At 48.5% G+C, this 23,339-nt stretch overlaps 1 protein-coding gene across 3 annotated transcripts in view; it reads left to right on the top strand.

Annotated features, from left to right (window-relative positions):
• Window positions 1-322: 322 nt before the first annotated feature.
• The window catches only part of RCSD1 (RCSD domain containing 1), a 68,579-nt gene continuing 45,562 nt past the window's right edge, over window positions 323-23,339 (top strand). The window contains exons 1-2 of one of the 3 annotated variants that reach the window (XM_082438475.1): window positions 323-508; window positions 10,059-10,145. In XM_082438475.1, the coding sequence (XP_082294601.1) occupies window positions 503-508; window positions 10,059-10,145 (93 nt within the window). In that variant the 5' untranslated portion in view covers window positions 323-502. Of the gene's footprint in view, window positions 509-10,058; window positions 10,146-19,229; window positions 19,336-23,339 lie in introns of those variants that run through there. The other 2 variants (XM_082438474.1, XM_082438473.1) reach the window with 2 other exon arrangements.

Below are 23,339 nucleotides of genomic sequence, written 5' to 3'. Positions count from 1 at the left end.
AAGAAAAATGAAAGGAGCATGTTAAAGGAGGAAGAGGTTAAGAAGGACTGACACCGAGGCAACGACCAGGGTCTTGGAGAAACTAAGAGAGAAAGAGGGGCCAGGCGGCTGTCCCATCCCCATGTTTGGGCAGATTAATGGAGTCGTGGCTCCCTCGCTTGCGTCCTGCCCCGGGAGGGGACAGTATCTGTTTAGATTTGTGTCTAAATTTAAACCCTGATTGCCGGCCTCCTTGCCCCTCCCTCCCCCTCCTCCCCCTCCCTCCTCCTCCTCCCGCTCCTCCACCTCCTACCCCTCCTCCTCCTCCTTCCTCGTTCTCTAGCGCAAGGCGCGGGCGGCCGGGGCAGTCCCGCAGCCAGCGAGCCGGGCGCGCAGCCGCCCACTTGCGCTGTGCCCGCCCCAGCCGAACCCGGCCCCCGCGGGAGCCGAACGGAGAGCGGGGATCGCGAGCCCCGGCCAGAGCGAGCGCGCGCGGCCGCCGCCGAGTCGGCACCTGGAGGACATGGAGGTAAAGGAGCCGGTGGCGCGCGGGCGCGGCGGTGAGCGGGGCCGGGATCCGAGCGGGGAGCCGGGAGCGCCGGGCTCATTGCTGCCGCCCCGGGAGCACGGCGAATGCCCGCCGCTCCCACGCCTCCTGGCCAACTCCGGAGGCTCGCCCCCGGTCCTACCTAGGGAACCCCTGTGAGCAGGCAGGGGTTTGGCGGGGGAAGACCTCAGGGAGAGGGGAGGGGCCTTTCTAGAGATCCAGGTATTTTGCTTAGGGACTTAAATGCTTCAGAAAAAAAAAAAGTGCTGTAAACTTTGTAAATGGGCAAACGTGTGAGCAGCAACTCTCAAGAAAGCAGAAGCCGCTGGATCTGAAGATACGGGTATTGAAAGAGAAACAGAACTGTTAACGTGAGGCACTTTTTTGGCCGGTCCGTTGGCTTCCCTTTTCGATGAAAATTGGATTTAGAGTCCGGTCGCCCTCTTGCTTCTCAAGTCCCGCTTCTGTCTGTCACATCTTCTTTCAGAACTTTCTGAAAGGCTCCCCTCGTGGGCAAATGGCGCTCGTTCTGATCAGACTTCAGACTCCCCTGTATGTCCCTGCGTGCACGAGAGTGTGCTGGCCACATATCTGTGGGGGGCTCCAGGGTGAAGCCCACCACTGCCCGGCCTGGGATTTTCCTGGGACTGCTCCAGTGGGATCCAGGAACCACCCTCCAGTGGAGGAGTGGCTGGGTGTATTCCCCTCCGCCCTGCCTTCTCCACATCCTGAGACTTCCCCAGATTTTCCCCTTGAAACTGAGGCCTGACATTTAGCCCTAAGCCAGTCTTAGCCAGACTTGGGCTTGCTTTTGAAAAGAAGAAAAGAGAAGGTGTGAATGTTACCTAGCTTTCAAGGTGATTCCCACCCTTTTCAAAAGCTGAACTGCTGCTCCCAAGGCTGTGGTCAGCACTCTCAAGATTCACAGTCAGTTCTGCTAGCTCTTCCCCGCTCCTGGCTCTACACCAGAGCCCAGGTTGGCTCTTCTAAGTGAACCTCACTGCTTGGCCTACAAAGCGCTGTGACTTCTCTGTGAGGGCAATAGGTCTGTCCTGGGCAGTTGCATTTAGGCATCCGGCTCTACCAGTTGTCTTCAGATATCACCCTCAGGGAGGCCTTATAAAGTGCAGGGGACCGTGGGATCCACCAGAGGCTGAGATGGACCCTCTGGAAACATCTGTAAACTGGCGAAACTCCACGCAGATTAGGGCTGGGAAAGGGTGGGAGGGAAACCCAGCAGTGGGTGTTCACAAGTCTACTCAAAGATAGCCCAGAGCGATAAGATCCTCTCTGGCTGACTACAGCTTCAGGGCGGAGGAGGGAGATGGCCCTGGGGATGCCCACGGGCTGAGTGAAGGTTCCTGAAGAAGTTGCTTTAGGGGTGGGTTTCCTCCTCTGAAAGTACAGGGTGCCTCAGGCCCCCAGGTAGAGGTACAGTGCCATTTAGGACCTGTCTAACCTCTTGCAGAAATGGATGGAAGATGAGAGCAAAGATTTAGGCTTAAAAGCAGGTTGCTTGCTGCTTGGGGGCCAAATGCAAGTTTGAACTTTGTTCTCAGAAGGCACAGGGACTCCTTCCTAAGGTACTTTTTTCTCCCTCAGTTGAGGAAGGAACAGTGTGTGGCAGAGGCCCTGAAACTGTCGCTTAAGCAACTTCCTGTGTTTGGGGGTGGTGAAAAGAGAAGGTCCTCCAGTGTACAAACCAAGACGTGTAGTCATTGATGGGGGATTCTACCAAGATGGGGGCATTGCTTGGCCAGCCAGGAAGCCTGTCAGTTCGCGCTGAGTCTGTACAGGGCATGGATTTGCTGGTTGGCAGTGACTGCTTTTGAAGTTCTTTTGTCAAAATGCCTGGAAAAAGAACTGCAACTGCTAGCACTGGTAAAGGAAGTAAAGAGGAAACCAAGAGGCTGGAGAAGTGACGTTTCTCAGCCAGGACGTAAACTTTTCACGGTGGGACATGATATGCAGGAGTGGGGTTTGGGAATTCCTGAAAAATCTCAGAGTAAAACCCTCTTTTGAGAGGTGAAACCCACTTTTGAGACATGCAGGGACCACTATATTTGGTGAGAAACTGAGTTATATTACTTCCCAGTACTAGGAATTTAAACCAGGCCAACAAGAGTTACTCAGCATTCATTCTCTAGAGCCCACTTGCCTGCTGGAAGTCTTTGGGAAATCTTTTCTTTTTTTAAGTTACTTTACTGCTATCAACATCAATCATTATTTCAGCCCTCTTTAAGCCCTCTGCAATAAACAAGATAAAGATGCCTTTTAAAAGTTCACGATCCAATAGGGAAAATGAGACTTACTATTATATCTTGTCATGTATATAATTTTCAAATGCTTAAGTGCCAAAGGTATGGCAGTTGCAGACCAAAAGTTCCACAGTATTTCAGTGTTTCTATTAAGTCTCAAAAGAAGTCATAAAAGAAAGGTAGGTGGTGAGGAGGAGAAGACATAAGGAATGGGTGCCCGGAGAACATGCCAGCTTTGTGTAGGAAAGCAGGCCAGTTGGCTGGAGAGGAAAGTGGGGAAGCAGAGAGAGAAAAAAATGAAAGTAATAAGATAAAAACCACAGGGCCTCTGAGTATAGCGGATGCTGGCCAAGTGGGTGAGTGGGAGCTGGAATTCAAGCCATCTGGAAGAAAGGGTTACTTTTTCTTTGTAAAAAGTCTCCTTGCCTAGCTGTGCCCCAAAGGGGGCCTTTTTCTAATTTAGACAGAGGCCAGCTGCAGCCCTCAAAGGCCAGATAGTGAATGGCCCTGGATTCTGCTCCATGGACAGTAGGAAGCTGAGTGGTGTTGAGTAGGATGGCGAACACCATGTTGCAGGGATGATGTGGCAGAAACACCAATGTGTAGAGTGAGCAAGGAAACCAGACTCAGGAGCTTCTCTGAGAGTCCAGGCATATTCTGACTTTGAGAGAGAGCAAGAATGGAAAAGATGGAAGAGTAAAGGCCACGTGTTATAAGAGGAACCAGAAATGACTTCTGTGTTTGAGCTTGCCAGGGTGCCCAGATGAGTAGAGTTCTCTAAGATGCCAAGGAGAATGGCAGTATGGTTCTTATGCCTCTATAAGCCTTTTGTAGGCAGACCCTGTCTTATTGGTCTTTAGGTCTCCAGAGATTTGCCCAGTGCCTAGATAATCATATAATTTCTCGAGAAGAGCTTGCTTGATAAATGAATTGACAGAAACAGGGAACTCTTCCCCACTCAGCCTGCAGCTCGAATATCGCTACCTTGGGAACCTTCACAGATGCCCTCAGACTCTACAGCACTCTCGGCACTTTTTTCAAACTGGATTAGAGTACCAGGCAGAACTGTAACTGTCTGCTTACCTGGCTCTCTCCCTGGAAAATTCCTTGAGGACAGGGGCCATATCTTATATATCTAGGTCCTGATGGCCCTCAAATGCTTGTTGAATTAGTAAATAAACGGTTGAAGATGGGAGAAAGATCAGATTTTTTTTTTTTTAAAAACAAGGTTTAGATATGTTAGTTTTGATTGTTCTAAGCAGGAATGTCCAACACTCCATGAGAAGTACAGCCCTCTTATGATGAAAATATGATTCTTCTCTAGAAGAAATAATAGGTGAAGTTACTCTGGATAGGAACCCAGAAGGGAGAAATGTATAATAAAGAAAGAGCTGGAGACTTCGGACATCAAAATTAAACTAATATTCTTAGTTGCTTAAATATAAATTGTAGGCAGTACCAAATAGCCTGAGAGTGCTTGAAAAAGTTTAATTTTCCACTGAACAAGTAATGAATTTCTAATTTAGATGAAGACAGTTAAGGAGCCCTTTTCCTTAAGGTAACTCCAAGTCCCTTCCAGATATTAGTTGTCATTCATCCATTTGTTCAGTGTTTATTGAGCATTTATTATGTACTAGATCTTGTGCAGTAAATGTTAATTAAATATTGGGCTATCATGTCTTTTCATCCTCACAGACTATCAGTATTACTGATGATGGGTCTGTGTGTGTGTGTGTACATACTGGTACGTATAATGTGTTCATTTGGTAACCTACTTTTTCAATGATATCTTTTTACTTCTTTACTTTTTTTTTTTTTTTTTTTTTGGGCTGCGCCAGGAAGCTCAGAGTCCTAACCACTGGACCGCCAGGGAATTCCCATACTTCATTAAATATTTTCTACCACAATTTCACCCAACAGCCTTTGCTGGTTCTGGACCCAGCCTCTCACTGAGCCATATGTTGGCTGCTGGCTGGAGCCTATGGGTCATAATTAGGGATTGCTTGGCCTCTGGGAGCTGGAGCTTGGCTGGTGGACTTGCAGGCCTGGCCAAATACCCCGCACATTCCTGTCTGGCTCCCACTCTTTGGGACCCTCAAAGTACCACCGGCTTCCAGTTAACAGGCACTTGCGTTCACTGGACCACAATGACGGGGAAGTTCGGGTAGGCAGACTGGAAGGGCCCAGACGCTATCGCAGGAGGGGGTGAGCGTGCATTCCTGGAGCGGAGTCGGGTTTCAGAGCCTGATCCGCAGCGCGGCTGCTCACAGCCAGGCGAGCCAGAGTCTGGCGAGCGCGGCGGTTCCGTGGGAAATCTGAACACTGGAGGCTCAGCAGCCCGGTAATCTTATCAGGGCCTCAAGAGAACGTTTCAGTTCCAGAGAAATCTGAAGGCAGATCTGCCTTCCTAAAGTAATAGTTTTGGGTTTGCAGAGTCAGCTTGACCACCTCTACTCAACTCATTAGAATCTGAACATCTCAGAGCTCTGGATGGAATGAAAACGATCTCTAACTGCCATACTGTAAAGGAGAAAACAAGACGCAGAGACTGAGGCTGCCTGGGGATTTAGGCACCACTGGACCTTTGGAAAGCCAACAGCTTGCAATTTTTCTCTCACCTGGGGAATAGTTCAGCCTAAACCTTAAGAGGGAGAATGGTCAGTTTCATCACAAAATCAATATCCACCTCATGTTTGGCCTTCAGAGAGTTCTGTAGAAGTTTTTAATCTCTCTCTGCAGAAGAAGATACAATGAAAATGCTAATACAGTACTAAGGCTTGGTCACCAGCATCAGTATTATTGCTCTAGGGCCCTACAGGAGCTCATCTCCCCAGTGGATCTGCCTGAGTCAGACCAGGGGGGACACTGCCCTCATACCGTGGTCTTTTGGGGAGTGAGCTCCCCATCTATTTCCTTTTGGGTTTCCTGAATATCTATCTCCTGGGCATTGTGGGAAATGACTGCTGAGCCTCTGAGGCTCACCTGTAAAGTCTCACTTGCATGGGTCAAATCTTATCTTGAGGGAAGGGGCTCCAGCCTCTGCAATTGCAAGCTCTGGCGCCTCCATAGGAGAGGTGAGATGGGCATTCAGGGCCTTTACATCTCCAAGAGACCCTCCTGAGATGCCATCAGAGCCCATCCTTAATGGAGAGTGTTGTGGACCCCAGGCTGGAAGCACTGAGAAGTTCCAGACCTTGGAACTGGACATTCTTTCCAGCCAATATGTCCCCAGCCCTTCATTTTGAACCTGCTTGTAACCGTATCAGGGCCACCTTCTTGGCCTTGGGGTAGCAATCACAACTCTCTCCTAAGCTGGATCTTCCATAATCGATTGATAGCAAGTCATAGGACACCACACACTAGCTCTTTAATTAGGTCCAACAGACATGCATTGAGGCCGTACTGCCTGGCAGGCAGTGGAGATACGTGGCAGGCAGTGGAGATACGAAGATGAATGTTTCACACTGCTGGTCTCTGAAGAGCTCGGGTCGAAGAAGGGGGTCAACCACCTACAGGCGTGTGGAGAACAGGAGTTTGAGTTCATGTGGACAGAGGAGAGGTGTCATACCCAGCCTGGGGTTCAGGGGGCTTCCTGTGAGAGATGTTTCTAAGTGGAGTCTGGAGGGATGTGTAGGAGTTGATCAAGTGCAGAAATTTGGGAAGAGCCTTCCAGTCAGAGGGAATGACGAGCAAAGCCCTGATGCTAGCAACAATATGGTATGAGTTACGAGCGGTTTGTTTCTGGAGGATAAAGCAAGATAAAGGTACTTGAAGTTGGGGGACTAGATGAGGGATAAGAGAAATATAAGTTACAGCTCCTGCCATAAAAGGAGCTCTCTTCTGTTTGGGGAAACAAGATATACACATATGACACAACAGAAAAAAATACAACATTGTATCTTGATAAGCTCTCAGGTGTGTGGGAGTTCAAAGTCAGCTTCTGTAATGGAAGCTAGAGAAAACTTGCTTTCTGTGCTGGGGATTCCCCCTACAAGTGTGGCTCTTCCCAGGCCCCCTGTCAGCCCTGGTGATGCAGAGCTAACAGGGGATCGCAACCCAGTGATTAGCACACTCGGCCTGGAACCTGCACCTAAAAGCTTTTGCTGAGGATATCTAATTTGAAATAGGCTCCAGGCCCCAAGGGAATGCCTTTGGTCACCCCCGCAAGGCCCTCTTGCCTTCTCTGACAGAAAGAGTCCTCTGGGAATAAACCACATTCACACAAAAAATCTCCTCTTTCAGTTCACACCTCCACCTGCAGCCCCACTCATTCCTCCCGCTGTGATCACACATCCTGTGCATGCTCCAAGGAGCCAGCATTTCTCCTTTTTGTCCAAAGGCAGCACAGGGACAAGCTGAGGTGGGCCCAGCAGCAGCAGCTAACCACGTGCATCAGCCTGGGCTGGGCCCAGCGAAACAGTGCAACAGAAACGAGAAGCTGAGCCTTGTGGCTGCTATTACACAACCCAAGCACCCACACCAGAGGTCACAGAGAATTTGTATCTCTCAACATGCCATAGAGGGCTTCCAGCTTCCTTGGGGCCTCCCTGCTAGACCCTTACCCTCCATAGTTCATTCCAAGCACATGAGCCAGATGGACAGTTCTCCCACCTTGATGGGGCCACGCCCCCCCCTCCCCGCCTCCCTCCTCCATCTCTGAAATACATTTCCAGGCTTCAGGCTCCTGGCTTGTCTTGCTTTCGAGATATGTTTTGATGGATAATGGGAAATCCATTTCTGAGCATCCATACTGATGTCAGTGTGGGAGAAACCTAAAGCTTTCTGCATGGTAATCACTACCACTTGTTGAATGCCTACTTATATACAGAAGTTTTGCATAAGTTTATCTTTTTAATCCTCATAAAGTCCTATTCCATCTGTTTTCTCTTTTTTGTTTTAAGGGTTTTTTTTTTTGAAAAATTTATTTGATTTATTTGATTTTTGGCTGCGTTGGGTCTTCGTTGCTGCACGCAGGCTTTCTCTAGTTGTGGCGAGCAGAGGCTGCTCTTCATTGCGGTGTGCAGGCTTCTCATTGCGGTGGCTTCTCTTGTTGCGGAGCAGGGGCTCTAGGTGCACAGCCTTCAGTAGTTGTAGCACATGGGCTCAGTAGTTGTGACTCGCGGGCTCTAGAGCACAGGCTCAGTAGTTGTAGCACGCGGGCTCAGTAGTTGTGGCATATGAGCTTAGTTGCTCTGAGGCATGTGGGATCTTCTTGGATGAGGTGTTGAACCCGTGTCCTCTGCATTGGCAGGCGGATTCTTAACCACTGCGCCACCAGGGAAGCCCCTTTATCATTGTTTTAAGCAACAAGTGCCAAGAGATCCGGAGCTAAGTCTGGGAGGGGCCCACCCCACCAGGGGCAGTACTACACCCTGTCCTACTAGCCTTCCTTTCTGTGATGCCCTCAAGGGGTCTCTCTGGAGGAGTCCTTGGCCCCTGCTGCCTAGTCATGCCTGAATCCCCTCACAAAAGCCTGAATTGAAGTACTTGGGAGGAGAGGAACAGGATGATTCCAAGCCCTTGTGGAAATGCATGGGAGACTCAGAGGGATGCCAGTGCTCCAGGCTACTATAGACTGAATGCCAAAGTGCTGCCCAGATGGGCATCTAAAACCAGTGGAGTTGGCAGATGCATGAGTTTTCTAGGACTGCCATAACACATGACCACAAATGAGGTCACAGAAATCTATTCTCTCACAGTTCTGGAGGCCAGATATCTGAAATCAAGGTGTCACAGGAGACCCTAGGGGAGAATCCATTCCATACCTCCTATAGCTCCTGGTGGTTGCGGCTTTCTTGGCTTGTGGCCACTCTAGTCTTTGCCTCTTGTTCACTTCACCTGCTCTGTGAGTCTCTCATAGGGACATGTGTCATTGGATTTAGGACCCACACTGATAAGCCAGGATGATTTCCTCATCTCAAAATCCTTAGCTACATCTACAAAGATCCTTTTATTAAATAAGGTAACATTTACAGATTCCAGAGACTGGGAAGTGATCATATCTTTTTGGGGGCCACCATTTAGCTCATGACAGCAGACAACATGCTGTCCATTATAGGTGCAGGGGACTTGGGGCTTGGTAGGGTCAATCCTTGGTTATTGCTAGGTTATATTGTGACACTCCTCCCCCTACTGCCCTGGGGGTGAATTACCCATGAATATTCATTGATTACTGTTGTGTGAATAATTTCCTGTCTCTAGGGTAGCCCACATACACCCTTATTGGCATGGGTCACAGCCACAGTCCTTTCTGTTCAGAACCACAGTTGGGAGAGGAGGCCTGCGGGGCACTGTGGAGTCTTTCCATGTGGCTATGAGGATCATCTCCCCCTGTTCTGATCCCTTTCCCATGAGATAACTACGGTGTCAGCAGGCTGGGAAGAGCTACTTAAGATTATCTGGGATCAGGACTTCCCTGGTGGTCCAGTGGTTAAGACTCCGCCTTCCAATGCAGGGTGTGTGGGTTCAATCCCTGGCCAGCGAACTAAGATCCCACATGCCTTGGGGTGTGACCAAAAATTAAAAAAAAAAAAAAAAAAAGATGATCTGGGATCATCTCCACCCTCAGAGAAGATTGTGCCTAGCAAGATTATAGAATTACATTTTATGTGATCTCATTTGATATTCTGTGATCAAGTACCTTATTCATGCATTCTTCATTCATTTAAGGACGTGTACTGAGCAGCTACCAAATGAGAATTTATAAGACACAGTACCTGTTCTCAAGATCCATACAGTCTGGAGGAAGAGAGCAGGGCAGAAATGGAAGCAATGATTGCAGAACAATGTGATCGGCTCTGTAAAGGCAGTGTGGAAGCAGTCCAACTGGACAAGCGAGGACAGGTGATTGCAGCGGTCCAGGCAGGCTAGTGTGACTGTAAAACAATTCCATAGTCTTACTTGTTGAAAACAATGAAGGCTTATTGCTCACTCTGCGGAGGGTTGGCTGGGGGCTCTGCTGCATGTCACTGTCGTCCTCCCTGTGGGACCCAGGTTGACAGAGCAGCGACCGTATGGAACATTGTCACTTATCATAGCAGAGGGAGGGAGGGTTCCAAAGGACTTGCCCCAGCCGTGGCTCTGGCCTGGAAGGGTTGGAACTAGCCGCATCAACTCGTCCACAGGGATGAGGAAGTGCAATCCTCCCACATGCCCCACATGATGAGAGCTAGATACGTTTCGTGAACATCCTTTGGGTCCTGGTGGAATCTTAGAAGACTTCACAGAGCAGATGATCTTTGAGTTGGTCTGGAAGTAAGACTTGTGTCTTTCAGGCTGACAAAGGTGTGAAGGCTGAGGAAGAAGGCATTTATCTGTGCCACTCCGGGCTCACTCACTTGAGACTTAACACAATTCTCATGGTAGGAGATGTTCTTCCTGATTAAAACGAAAGCTGCTTTGCAAGCACAAAAAAATGTTTTTAGTGATTTCAGTTATTCTTCATGCTTTGAGATGTGATAAGGAGGGGCAGGTCGGTTTGAAAGGGAAGTCAGAGGGTGAATAGAATATATACCCCATTTCTATAGGTAAAAATATCAATGAAATAGACGTAAGCCATTAGGTGCAGCTGTTTAAAATGTTTCTCAAATATCTTAGCCCCAGAACAGCCAATACCATAGACCATGCCATCAAGAGAGACAGCTTACAGGCATCCTTTTTGATTTGGAAGTGCTCCCCCATAGTGAATAGGGAATCTATGCCTTTTTCTACATGTAGTTATATAACACTCAGTATTGCCTTTTTTTTCCCCTATAAGCCTGTAAATAAGCCCTGCCCTTGGTGCCTGAGGAAGGCGTTAGTGAAAGTCAGCCTGTGAATAACATGGACATTAGGCAATGGAATTTGAAGGAAATGGAAACACCAGGCTGCCTTCTGCCCTCTGTTCTTTTTAGGTTTCCTTTGTTGGTTGATTGCATCTGGGATAGGCCAAGGGGGTTGCTGTGTAGAGAGATAAACCATGAGACCTGAGTTTCAGGTCCAGAGTCAGTGACTAGCCTTAGGGTTCTGGTTGGTCCCTCCATCTGTAAAACTGGTACCTGCTTTCCCTACCTTATAGGGCTGTTTTGAAAAGGAAGTAAAATCATGCATCATAAATAAGATACTTTTTAAAAATTTTATTTATTTTATTTATTATTTATTATTTTTGGTTGCGTTGGGTCTTTGTTGCTGTGCACGGGCTTTCTCTAGTTGCTGCGAGCGGGGGCTACTCTTCATTGCGGTGCGCAGACTTCTCATTGCCGTAGCTTCTCTTGTTGTGGAGCATGGGCTCTAGGTGCTTGGGCTTCAGTAGTTGTGGCACACAGGCTCAGTAGTTGTGGCTCACGGGCTCTAGAGTGCATGCTCAGTAGCTGTGGCGCACGGGCTTAGTTGCTCCATGGCATGTGGGATGTTCCCGGACCAGGGCTCAAACTGTGTCCCCTGCATTGTCAGGTGGGTTCTTAACCACTGTGCCACGAGGGAAGCCCAAGATACTTTTATAAAGTACTTTAAGGTACTTTATGACAGTACCTTAGAAAGGTAAAATATCCCATAAAGTCATGGTGGTATGATTATTAATATGTATTAAATGGATATTGTGCAAAATTGTGACAACCCTGAGGGTGTCTTCTATAAGAAAGCTCTGGTGTTCTCTTTGCCTAACAGAAGGTGGCAGAGGGAGTGCAAAGAAAGTGATGTTGGAGAATATGAGCAAAGCTAAGGCTTCCATTATGGACCAAAAAGGACACACAAAAGAGGCTTTGATTTGTGCAGTGGTGATAAGGAAAATACTTTACAATTCTGCCATGCTTTTTTGTCAAAGCACTTTCCCATATCTCTTAATTTAAAGCTCTAAAAACTCCCATCATTGGCTCTAGTATGCTACAATGAACATAGTACAGTTGAACCTTGAACAACATGGGTTTGAACTGCATGGGTCCACTTATACTTGGATTTCTTTCACTAAGTGCATCATACTATAGTCCTACATGATCCACGGTTGGTTGAACCCGTGAGTTCAGAACTTTGGATACAGAGGGTTGACTATAAAAGATCCAGGAGCCAGACAGCTGGATTTGAATCCTGACTTTGCCAGCTACTAGCTTGTGGCCTCTCTGTGCCTTGGTTTTCCCATCTGTAAAAATGGAAATAATAATAGTACCTACGTGATTGAATTGTTGTGAGGCTTAAATGAATTAATACCAATGTACCTAGTATCTACAGGGGATTGGTTCCAGGACCCCACCCCCCTCAGATTCTGTGGATGCTCAAGTCCTTATATAAAATGGCATGGTGTTTACATATAACCTACACACATTCTCCCATATACTTTAAATCATCTCTAGATTACTTATAATACCCAATACAATGTAAATGCTGTATAAATAGTTGCTGACACATGGCAAATTCAAGTTTTGCTTTTTGGAACTTTCTGAAAATTTTTTTCTGAGTATTTTTGACTCACAGTGGTTGAATCTAAGGATACAGAACCTGTGGATACAAAGGGCCAACTGTATTTGTGTAAAGTGTTTAGAACAGTGCCTGGTGCATATTTGATGTGATATGATTGTTGAATAAATAAAGTTTTTATAGTCATTTAAAAGAGAATGGCCTCTTTTGCTTTTGGTGCAGCTTTGACTGGGACCCAGAATGGGCTGAAGTTCTCCTCCAGCCTGAGAGTGCTGGGTGGAGGGGTGGTTAGTGCCCGCTGCGTGCTGACCTCTGCTGGTGGAGCTCTCTGGACTTCTGTATGCGGCTGGTCCTCGGAGGCAGTGCTGGAACAGTACCCACATAAGTCCAGACTAGAACCAAGGAAACAGCCCTGGGGGAGCCTTAGGCGTGGAATAGCAAATCCAAGCTGCAGGCTCACAGGGCATCCAGGGCCTGCAAGAAGGAGTGTTATTGGCTCAATAAATGCATTTCAAAGAAAGGGAGACCGCAAGTCTATTCTGTGGTTCACCCTGGTAGAGCGGGTGAAATGAGGAGGTAGGAAAAGGGAAGACAGTCCAACTGAAGTATGGCATCCCTTCCTCTTCCTCCTTCTTGCTTACATTGGTCACCCCTTCCCTGACCTGTCCTCACCTTTCACACCTGCATGGGAGTCCCCTGCTGGGGTGCTGAACAGGGTGGGATTCTGTGATTGCAAAGACAGCTGCAGGGATTGGAGACTGAGAAGCTAACCATTCAGAGCCCTTCTCAGCTGACATCAGTCTCAGCTTGACATCAATCCCGAGCTTCCTGCTGTGCTGAAGGAATTAAGTGCCTTCATATGCCAGCAAGGGTTTTCTGGTTTCTCAAATAGTCAGGGTAGCTCAACCTGCTCTGTATTCATCCTGCCAAAATAATTACTTGCAGTAAGTAATGCAAGTAAGGGGTTTTGGTAAGATGGACTCAGAGAAGGTTGAGGTACCTAACTCCTAGCATAGCTTCACTGCACTTTTTTTTTAAAAATAAATTTATTTACTTATTTATTTTATTTTTGGCTGCATTGAGTCTTCGTTGCTGCACACGGGCTTTCTCTAGTTGCAGAGAGCGGGGGCTCTTTGTTGCGGTGCACAGGCTTCTCATTACGGTGGCTTCTCTTGTTGCTGAGCACGGGCTCTAGGCTCATGGGCTTCAGTAGTTGTGGCGCATGGGCTTAGTTGCTCCGCAGCATGTGGGATCTTCCCAGACCAGGGCTCGAACCCGTGTCCCCTGCATTGGCAGGCAGATTCTCAACCACTGCGCCACCAGGGAAGCCCAGCTTCACTACACTTTGCGTCCCAGGTCCTTCCCAAGGGAAGTCTCCAAGGGCAGGACACTGGGCTCTGTTGTTGGCCCTGGCTTGTTAAACATTTTTGTTAATGGCTTGGATGAAAAATAGAAAGAAACCAGCTGACCCACAGCTGGGATAGTTAATATGATAGATGACATATTCAAGTTCAAAATGATTTATATAGGATGGTATGCCGGGGCCAAAACCAACATAACGAAATTAAACAGGGATGAACGTCAAGTCCTCTGCTTAGCTTTGGAATGTCAGGCACCAGCGTAGGACAGACCTGGCTTGGAAATACACACTCATTTGTTCAGTCAATTCCACATATATCTATCGGGCCCACTGTGTGAAAGATGCTGTCTGGATCCTCAGAGGAAGTCAGATATAAAAACAGGATCTCAATAAGCTGAAGGTTTAGTAGCGGTGCAGGGATGTGATATGATGCATCTCCAAATAAATACAGGGTGCCGGGTATGAAGTGTCATGTAAGTGACAAGACCACAGGGCTGGGGGGCTTCCTCAGAGACAGAGCATGCTCATCTGGTGCAACTGGAGAAGGCTTCATGGGAGAGTGTGAGTTCACAGTGGGCACTGAAAACCAGGAGTTTTTTTCTAAGCAGGTAGCTATAGTGAAGGGCAAAGAAGTAACAGTAGTGGGCAGCTAAGTGATAAGTTGGGGGAGTGGGGAGCTACGAGTACCCTCAGTGACCAAGTGGGCACGTGTGCACACATGTGTGCGTGAGTGAAACTGCCGAAGAGAGAGGATAAAACTGCACTGTGCACAGACCAGAAAGACAGTGTTGATAACGTGGGCTTTCTTCAGTGGGTACTGAGGGTCTTTGAAAAGGGGGGCTTCCGGGATCAAAGGAGCGCTGGAGGCCCATTCACCTGGCCCCAGTGTGCAGGATGAGTAGGTGGGAGACTCTAGAGGCTGGAATACCAGTTGAGAGGCTAAAGCACCAATGAGAGAGGGACTTGAGATTGGAAAGGCAATGAAACTGTGGAATAAACCGAGGCAAGGACTCGCAGTATTTGGCATTTGGTGGGAGGCTGCCGTGGGTGTTAGGGTTAGAGAGAAAGTGATCAGAGTGACTGCATTTTCAGTCCGGGAGCAAGGAGAAGAATTGGGCTGGTTTGGGTGGCGGAGGGGCTGCATTTCGGTTGAGGCCTTGACAGGACATTCAGAATTGGAAATTCAGAACTGGAGCGTGGAAGGGCACTGGGCTGAGATGGGTTCAGCAGTCATCTGCACAGAAGTGGTCTCTGCAGCCCGAGCAGTGAGAGGCCACTGTAAAGCAAGGAGCAGGCCAAGGACAATGCTGTGGGCATCCCTCGCATTTGAGGAACACCAGGACGACTAAAGTTAGTGAAGGAGCAGTTTATGTGCAGAGGGCTGGGAGTTTTAGCTGACCACAAGCTTCCCGTAACCTAACCCTTTTCTTTAAAAAAAAAAAAAGGTTCAGTCTCAGGCTTTATCTCTGTATGCCACAAATGTAGGACTTAAAGTTTTTTATCCTGCCCAGATGACCTCTCCAGGACTCTCTGTGTGATCACATCTCCTTTCCCCTAACCCTCTCTCAGCTCCAGGAATGGAGGCCTCAAGGGAATGGGCCTCAGTACTTCTAGACTGTCACCTGAGGCTGGGATGTGGTATAGCCGAGGTGCAGAGAAGGGAGGGAGAGGGGACAGAATTATTTGTCCATTAGGCAAAGGTCTTTTAAGTGCTTTCAGTGGCAATCAGGTCGTGGGTCCCACATCAGATTAATTTATAGAGGCACAGCCACACACTGGGAAGGTCTGAATGAGGCATGTTCTTGTTATTATTTTAAAAACAATGATAAAACCACAACCAACAAAAAAATCCTTTTTTGAAAATCCTAGGACTTGGTGTTCAGGGGTTTCCCTTTAGTTTTAAAATATTACTTTATTATTAAGCTAATGTTAAACATTTTAAGGTAAAATTATTAGAATTATCATCCTAACACAGCTATTTTTTTTCTCTTTTTCTTGCTCCCTTCTGATCCTCCATTTTACCCCCTTTATCATTAAAAAAAAAAAAACTGGGAGAAAAAGACAATACTACTTAATATAACGATTATGTCTTTATTATTTTTAGCCATATATGTAATTCTTACCAAATTATAAGAAGTATCTATGCAACTCTGTACTGTATCTTTTCACCTAATGCTATTTCCAAGACAATACCCTTGTTCTACAGAGTCACATTTTCACTTAAAATGTCTGCATGATATTCTATTACACAAATATAACATCATTTAATCATTTTTCTATTTTGGGACATGGCATTTGCTTCCCTTTTCTCCTTATTGTAAATAACATAGCTATAAACAGTACATGTATCTTTTTTTCTTCTCTTGAATTATTTCTTTGGAGGCAATTCCCAGGAGTGGAATTATTAGGCCAAAGGATATGGCTCTTGGTAAATGTTGCCAGATTAGCCCTGGGCTGCCTTCCTTCTGCAAAGGCTCACTGTACCTGGTACACAAATTGCAGACTTAGCGAGGTGTGCCAGGAAGGGAACGTGAGGTGAGAGCGCCCTGTGGAGGTTGGTTCAGCACAGAGCCCCATCTTCCCACTGTACTCCTGTGGGTTCCCCATCCTGCCAACAGGGAGGGGGAGGGGAGGGCAGGAAAGGGGTGTGGACACCCTGGGAAATGAAGCAACCATCTGGACTTCCTGCTGGAGCAGCTGCAGATAGGGGAAAATTATGTACCAGTGAGATGGGGGCAGGGCAGAGTGAGCCTGGGGTCACCCAGAACCTCACCCACCGTCAAGGATGGAAGCAGAATAGCCTGCTTGGGCTGGCCTCTAGGAAGCAACGACTCGCTCCTAGGAAATCCCTTGCTGTGGTGGGCAGGAGTGGTCTGGGTTAGGAAGGAGAAGCAATCACCCACTCACTCCCTCACTTCATAAAGATTTCAGGAGTGCCCACTGTGTAAGGTTCTCTGCTGAGAATTCTGGACACAAAAGGGAATACAACTGGGATCCTGCCCTTAGAGAGCCTGCGGTCTAGTAAGGGAATCAGAAGGATAACAGGTGATTATAATAGTTTGGTCAAGTATGCTGATAAATCTGTGCTCAGGACACAGATTTGGGTATGACCTGGGGGCAGGAAAGACTTCCCAAAGGAGGAAGGATGAGGAGGAGCTGGAGAGCTGAAGAGGGAAGAGAAGGATGTTGCAGCTGGAGGGAGTGGCAGGAGGGAGGAGAGCATTTGAAGTACAGTTGGATTTACTGGGTAGGCCATGCTTGACTCCCTAGAACTTGACCTCGGAAGCTCCAGGATTTCCACACGGAGGCCTCTGGAGACACAGTCCTGTTGCACAGGGAGCGCTTACGGGGCTAGCCTTGAAGCTGAACCTGTAGGGCAGGCACACTTCTTAACTTAAACTGGATATGTATTTGGCGTGGCTGCTGAGATTACAGGGAATGTTCGAGCTCTCAAAAGCGACCTCTTTGTGTTGCCACTTGTTTTATTCCCCAAGCTATGGGGGACGGGGCTTAGGTGATCAGATTTACATTTTAGAAAGTTCACTGTGGCTGTGGTCCCCAGAGAATGGATTTGGAGAGAGACCTTTAGGGGGCTGTTCAGTCGCCTGGACTAACGACCAGGCAAGGTGGGCTTTGGAAAGGACTGGAGGCAGAGGCGGAGAGAGGAGATTGAGCGGGGACCCTTCCTCACAGGCCGAGAACTTTCTACCTAAGCCCTAGCTGAGGACTAAAAGAAGAGGCAGCACGGTTCCCAGGGGCCTGTGCGCTGATGGGGATGCCCAGGTGTGGCCATAGCATTTAAAGGGCATCAGACGTGGGCCTGGGTTTCTCGTGTCTGTAATGAAGAGCAGCTCACCTCTGCCTCCTGGGCACCTGTGCAGGTACATTGTGTATGCGTGTGGTGGAGGAGAACCAGGTGAGTGTTCCAGTCTAGCTGGAAGAAGCCAGGCATGGTGGTGCAGGAGTTCAGGGCTGTGGACCAAATTCCATTGCTGTGGAAATTGCTGTGCGGTCTTGAATCAATGGCACAAGATTTGGGGCTCTCACCAGGATGATAATTCTGTCCCTGCCTGGCTTACTGGGGGGATTAAATGAGTGAATGTGTTCATCTCCAAGGACTTGGAAGAGGTATAAAGGACTGGACAGATGCAAGGTGTTGTCACCTCTGTGTTTTGGAAAACACAGGGCAATATCTGGAAATAACTTGGTGCCTCAAAGAGAAGCAGGCGCTCTGGAGCGTGTGGGGCAGGGTAGGGGTGAGGGATCTGTGGGGCATGCACTCCCCTTGGGGCTCTGCTTCCTGCTCTTCTTGTGGCGTTTCTTTGAAGCTCAGAGCAGCTGTTACAGATGAGAGGCCAGGTTGGGCCCTGCCCAGATTACTGCTCAGAGGCAGAGGCCGTGTTTGAAGCTACAAAGAGGCAACCAGTGGAGTGGGCAGGACTTCCTGACTCTAGCACGTGGGTCTGTCCCTGGCCTGACACCCCAGGGGCCCACCAGGAGGCCTGGGTCCTGAGGAAAGACCTGCCGTCCACACCAGGGAGACCACTGCCCCGTCCCTCCATGCAAGAGCTCTGTTCCAGCCACAGTCAAGGGCAAAGTTCAGGAGCTATAGGGATTCCCCCTCTGTCCAGTGAACTGTTTTGAGTTTTAGAAGCAAAAGCACCAACTAACAGAGCACGGAGGGGAGAGGGCCAGAATTGCAGCCCAGCCAATGGCTCTGCTTGTGTGAAGTTAGGCAGTTTTTTCTTTTGGCAGCGCCTTGCAGCATGCGGGATCTTAGGTCCTGGGCCAGGGATGGAACCCGTGCCCCCCTGCATTGGAAGGGTGGAGTCTTCACCACTGGTCCACCAGGGAAGTCCCTGGGCAGTTTCTGTAGAGTAGGGAAGAAGGATTCAAGGCGCTTTTACCCTGACAGCATGCTGTGAGCGTGAGTACACATAGCATGATGGGGCGAGGAGGGCATGGGGCTCAGCCCCAGACGCGGCCCCCACAGGCCAGGTGCAACGCCCGTGTTAGTCTGCTAGGGCTGCCAGCACAAAGTACCATGGGCTGGGGGGCTTCAACCCAGAAAGTTATTTTCTCACACTGCTAGAGGCTAGAAGTCCAAGATTAAGGTGTCAGTAGGATTGTTTTCTTGGGACTTCTCCTCTTGGTTTAGGATGGTCATCTTCTCCCCGTGTCTTCACAGAGTCTTCCCTCCCTGAGTCCTAATCTCCTCATTTTACAAGGACACCAGTCACATTGGATTAGGGCCCACCCTAATGCCTCATTTAACTTATTGACCTCTTTAAACACCCTATCTGCAAATACAGTCTCCTTCTGAGGTACTGGGGGTTAGGACATCAACATACGCATTTGAGGGACACAATTCGGTATATAACAGCACCCCCAGACCCAGAGCCTCACTTCCAGCTGTGAGTGAGAATGGAAAAGTTGCACTGGAGATCACCAAGCCACAGGGGCAGAAATGGAACTCAGAGGGCTCTGAACACCCCGTCTGTGGCCTTTCCCTCCTCGCCTGGCTACTTCCGCCACTCCTGTCTCTCAGCCACATGCTAGAAAGAGAGCCCCAGGGCACCCTGCATTCTGCACTGGCGGTGTTGCTGCGCGGCTCTCCTACTCTCCTGCTCTCCCCTGACCCCAGGCACAGCTTCCGTTACCCGCTTCTGGGTAGATAAACTCATGTCACCTCTCCTGCCAGCACAGAGTGCAATGCAATGGACTCCGACCGAGCTCTCGGCATTCTCTGTCTTGTGGAGCTTTGCTCCCGCTGGTCTCGCTGCCCCGAACTTCCCCATCCTCCTGTGAGTAGTTGCGTTACTCTGGGGCTTTTACTTCCCAGTCACTAGTCCATTTATGGGGCCAGGCCTGCCCAGCCAAGACGAAGGGGTGAGGCAAGGCAGGGGGCAGGCATGGCAGGGCCCATGGTCAGCCCTGACCCACCAGCTCCCTGTCTCCCCTCTGTTCTGAGATCACTGGGCCGGCAAGAGGAGGCTGAGCCTCTGACCGGCGTTTTCCCGGTTGTCCTGAGAGGGACCGCACTCCGCCCCCATCTCCACCCTTATCTGGAGGGTGGGCCTCAGATGCTTCCTCTCCCCCGGACAGTCACCAGCGCCTTTTCCCACAGGAGGGTGGTGCCCTGTTGCCAGGTCCTGGGAGGAGATTTCCCCACCCCTGACTCCCATCCCTCCTCACTCTCCATTCCTCGTGGAGCCAGTGATGCCCCCCTTATCATCTGGTCTGGAGAGGATATGAGTTTAAAAGGAACCGGGCCCCTTTAAAGTTGAAACCTCACCATGGCCAGATACTAGAGTGTATTTTCAGCCAAGAGGCCTAGGTAAAGATACAAGCAGTTGTCAGACTGGAACCAGGCCTGCCCCTCCGTAGAGAGGGACCGACCAGTTGCTGCCCCAGCTGGGGGCACACGTTTTCTAATGACAAAACCTGTGAACAACTTCAAAGCTGATGGACATGACGTTTTTTTTCCCCCCATCTTTCCAAATTCACTTCCAGTTTTTGTCAAAGGGTATTTGTTTGTTTTTGTGTAACTCTCATCACTGTGTACAAAATGCTGTGAATTTCTCAGCCCTTTTTTTCCCTTTTTGTTCCATACATATCTCCATGTGTTAGAAAGGTTGAGTGTCATTTTTAATAGGAACATGGTGTTTTATTGCCTTTATGGTCTATAATTTACTTCAACTGTTCTCTGAAATGTAATGTTCAGATGGTTTTTAAGTTTTCACCTCATGTGAATAGCAATGCTATAGATGATTTTGTATAAGCTGCATTTTTCTTTATTTCCTTAGCATATATTCTAAAAATAGAACAAAGCATTGTCAAGCTCTTGTTACATAGTCCCAGATTATTGTCTTGAGAGGGCAGAATTAATCAGTGTGTAATGCTAACAGCAGTTTTTAAGGGAACAGTTTTCCCCATAATCCTGGCAGCTCTGGCTTTTTATTATTATAAACTTTTGCCAGTCTGATAGTTGTGTACTGCTACCTTAAAGCTCATTTGCATTTTAGTATTGACTATCAATGTCCTGTGTCTTCCCAAATGACAACTTTGGGTCAGTATTTTCTCCCCATGCTTTGGAAATTTATCTTTTTTTTTTTTTTTAATATATTTATTTATTTATTTTTGGCTGCATTGGGTCTTCGTTGCTGTGCGCGGGCTTTCTCTAGCTGCGGTGAGCGGGGGCTACTCTTTGTTGCAGTACGCGGGCTTCTCATTGTGGTGGCTTCTCTTTGTTGCTGAGCACGGGGTCTAGGTGCGTGGGCTTCAGTAGTTGTGGTTCACGGGCTCTAGAGCGCGGGCTCAGTAGTTGTGGCGCACGGTCTTAGCTGCTCCATGGCATGTGGGATCTTCCCGGACCAGGGCTCAAACCCGTGTCCCCTGCACTGGCAGGCGGATTCTTAACCACTGCGCCACCAGGGAAGCCCTGGAAGTTTATCTTCTTTGATGCTTTCTGGTGTTCATTTTACACAGATTTCACATGCATAAATACGTTGTGTGATTTCACTTAGCAAGCCTCTCCCTGGCAGGCTTTGTCTCCACTAAGTCTTCTTTAGATCAAGGCCGTGGTTCTCAACCCTGGATGCATGTTAAAGTCCCGTGGAGGGAGTTTCTAAAATACAGGACCTGGGGTCCCTTTGGAAATAAAGGAGAGGAGCTGAGCAGACTGCTGGTCTCATCTAACAGATGGAGATCCCAAGGCCCAGAGACTTGATCCAGAAGCCAGAGCCTCAATCTTTTACAATGGCTGGTGTCTTTAAACCAGTAAATACTTATTGCACACGTACTATATGCCAGCCACTCTGCTAGGAATAGGGGGAAGTCGAGATAAAGGCTGTGGTACATGCCTTCAAGGGGATCATACTCTGGTGAGGGGGACAGACAGCTCAATGTAGCAAGGGAAGTGCTACGAGAGGGGTTTGCATGGCTGGCTGTGATGACACAACCCAGGGGAGAGGTCCATGAAGGCTTTTGGGAGGACGTAGCAAGAAGATGGGTCTTGGATGAAGAAGAAGAGCTATCCAGGTGGCAGGAATAAGGATGAAGGCATCTGAGGTAGAGCAACAGCATATGTAAAGACATAGAGGCATGGAAATGCATAGTGTGTTTAGAGGGCTGCAGAGAGGTTCACGGCGGGAAGAGTGGGATGTGGAGTTGGACTGCCAGGGTTGGAATCCCAGGTCCACCGCAGCTTTGTCAGCTTGGGCAACTCATTTAGCCTCTCTAAGCTCTGATTCCTCCATCTGCATTGTGACGATCATAATACCTGGCTGGTTGGTGGTAGATCCAATCAGCATCTTTTTTAAGCACTGAACATAGTATTTGGCACATGGTAAATGTTCAGTAAGTGTTGGTTGTTCTTATTGAGAAAAATTATTATCTTCTAGGGAGGAAAGATGGACAGGAGCCTTACATTCTATATACTAAGAGGTACTCTATAGTAGGTAAGCCAAGCAAAGACGGTCAGACAGATTTTAGACAGATTGTTTGGGCAGCAGAGGGGAGAATGGACAAGAGGAAGGAGAGCAGAGGCAAAGAGACCAGTTGGGTGACCACAATCTCTCCCCACAGTCAAGAGAGAGAGGATAGGGACCCTTAAGTGCAGTGACCACAGCGAAGATGAAGATGCCAGGCTGGAAATAGAGCTAGAAGACAGATGACTAGGCTTGGTGACCTACTGTTTGTGAGAAAGCAGGGGAGAGAGTAGGATCTGAGATTTCCTAATTCTACCACCTTTAAATCTGCTCCTGTGCTCAGCCAGGTCCTGCAGGCTCAGCAATCATGTCCTTTCCAAATGGGCCTGCCATCCCTGATCTTCAGGGCTCCAAGGAACTGACTGCCTGGGATTGGGAAGGCTGTGGAGGAAAAGCACAAGGGCCTTTTATGTCCAAAAACTAGATGGAGGCTACCCCTCTCCCCAAGGAAATGAGCTCAGCTTCCTCAAACCCTCCCTCCTACAAAGGAAATCTGAAGCCTGGGGACTTGGACCCTACTCAGGACCCTCACTGACAACCATCTCAGGCATCCGGATGCCCTGGGCTGTCAAAGCGTGTGGTCCAGGCCTATGTCTGCCTGGGGAGGGTGGCCCACAGGAGGGATGTGCTTTGCAGAGCGGAAATGGCTCAAACCAGATATTACCTTGTTTGTTTTCCCTGTGAAGAAAAGAGACCATTTTACTTTCCTCTTTTATTTATTTTTTAGGGATCAGGCAGATATTTTTAATTCCTCTAGTTTCCTGCTCTCTACAGGTGTTTCCTATGGTGTTGCTCTCAGAAAGGACAGAGCCGTGACATAATCAGTTTTGTTTCTGAGATTTCCAGAAAGTCTCCCCACTCTGTGTGTGCCGCCTCAGGTCCCCTGTGGGCAAGGTAAGGTGAATACAGACCCACTGCATAACGGGCTCTGTGTTCTCCACCGTTCACCTGTGGTGCAAGGCAGGGCTTGCTCTGAAGACCAACCTAAGCAGCACTGTTGGGTAGAGAGGATGAGAGGAAGTCTGGTTTCCAGCATTACTCTGGTTGTTGAGTCCCTAGCAACTGTGGCCTTACAGAGATGCCAGGTAGCTCCAGTAAAATTACTCTTTTTTTTTTTTTGGCCGAGCCACACGGCATGCGGGATCTTCCCCAACCAGGATCGAACCTGTGCCCCCTGCATTGGGAGTGCGGAGTCTTAACCAGTGGACCGCCGGGGAAGTCCAGAATTACTCTTTACTTCTCATACGTAGGACAATTCTCCCATCTCCAACCAATTATGACAGCCTCGTAGAACAGGCGAGAATGTCTTTGCTATTGAA

This window comes from Balaenoptera physalus (assembly GCF_965194825.1).
Source record: "Balaenoptera physalus genome assembly, chromosome: 1".
NCBI classification, from domain to species: Eukaryota; Metazoa; Chordata; class Mammalia; order Artiodactyla; family Balaenopteridae; genus Balaenoptera; species Balaenoptera physalus.
Note: the sequence above shows the minus strand (reverse complement) of the source record. Positions and strands in the feature narration are given on the sequence as shown.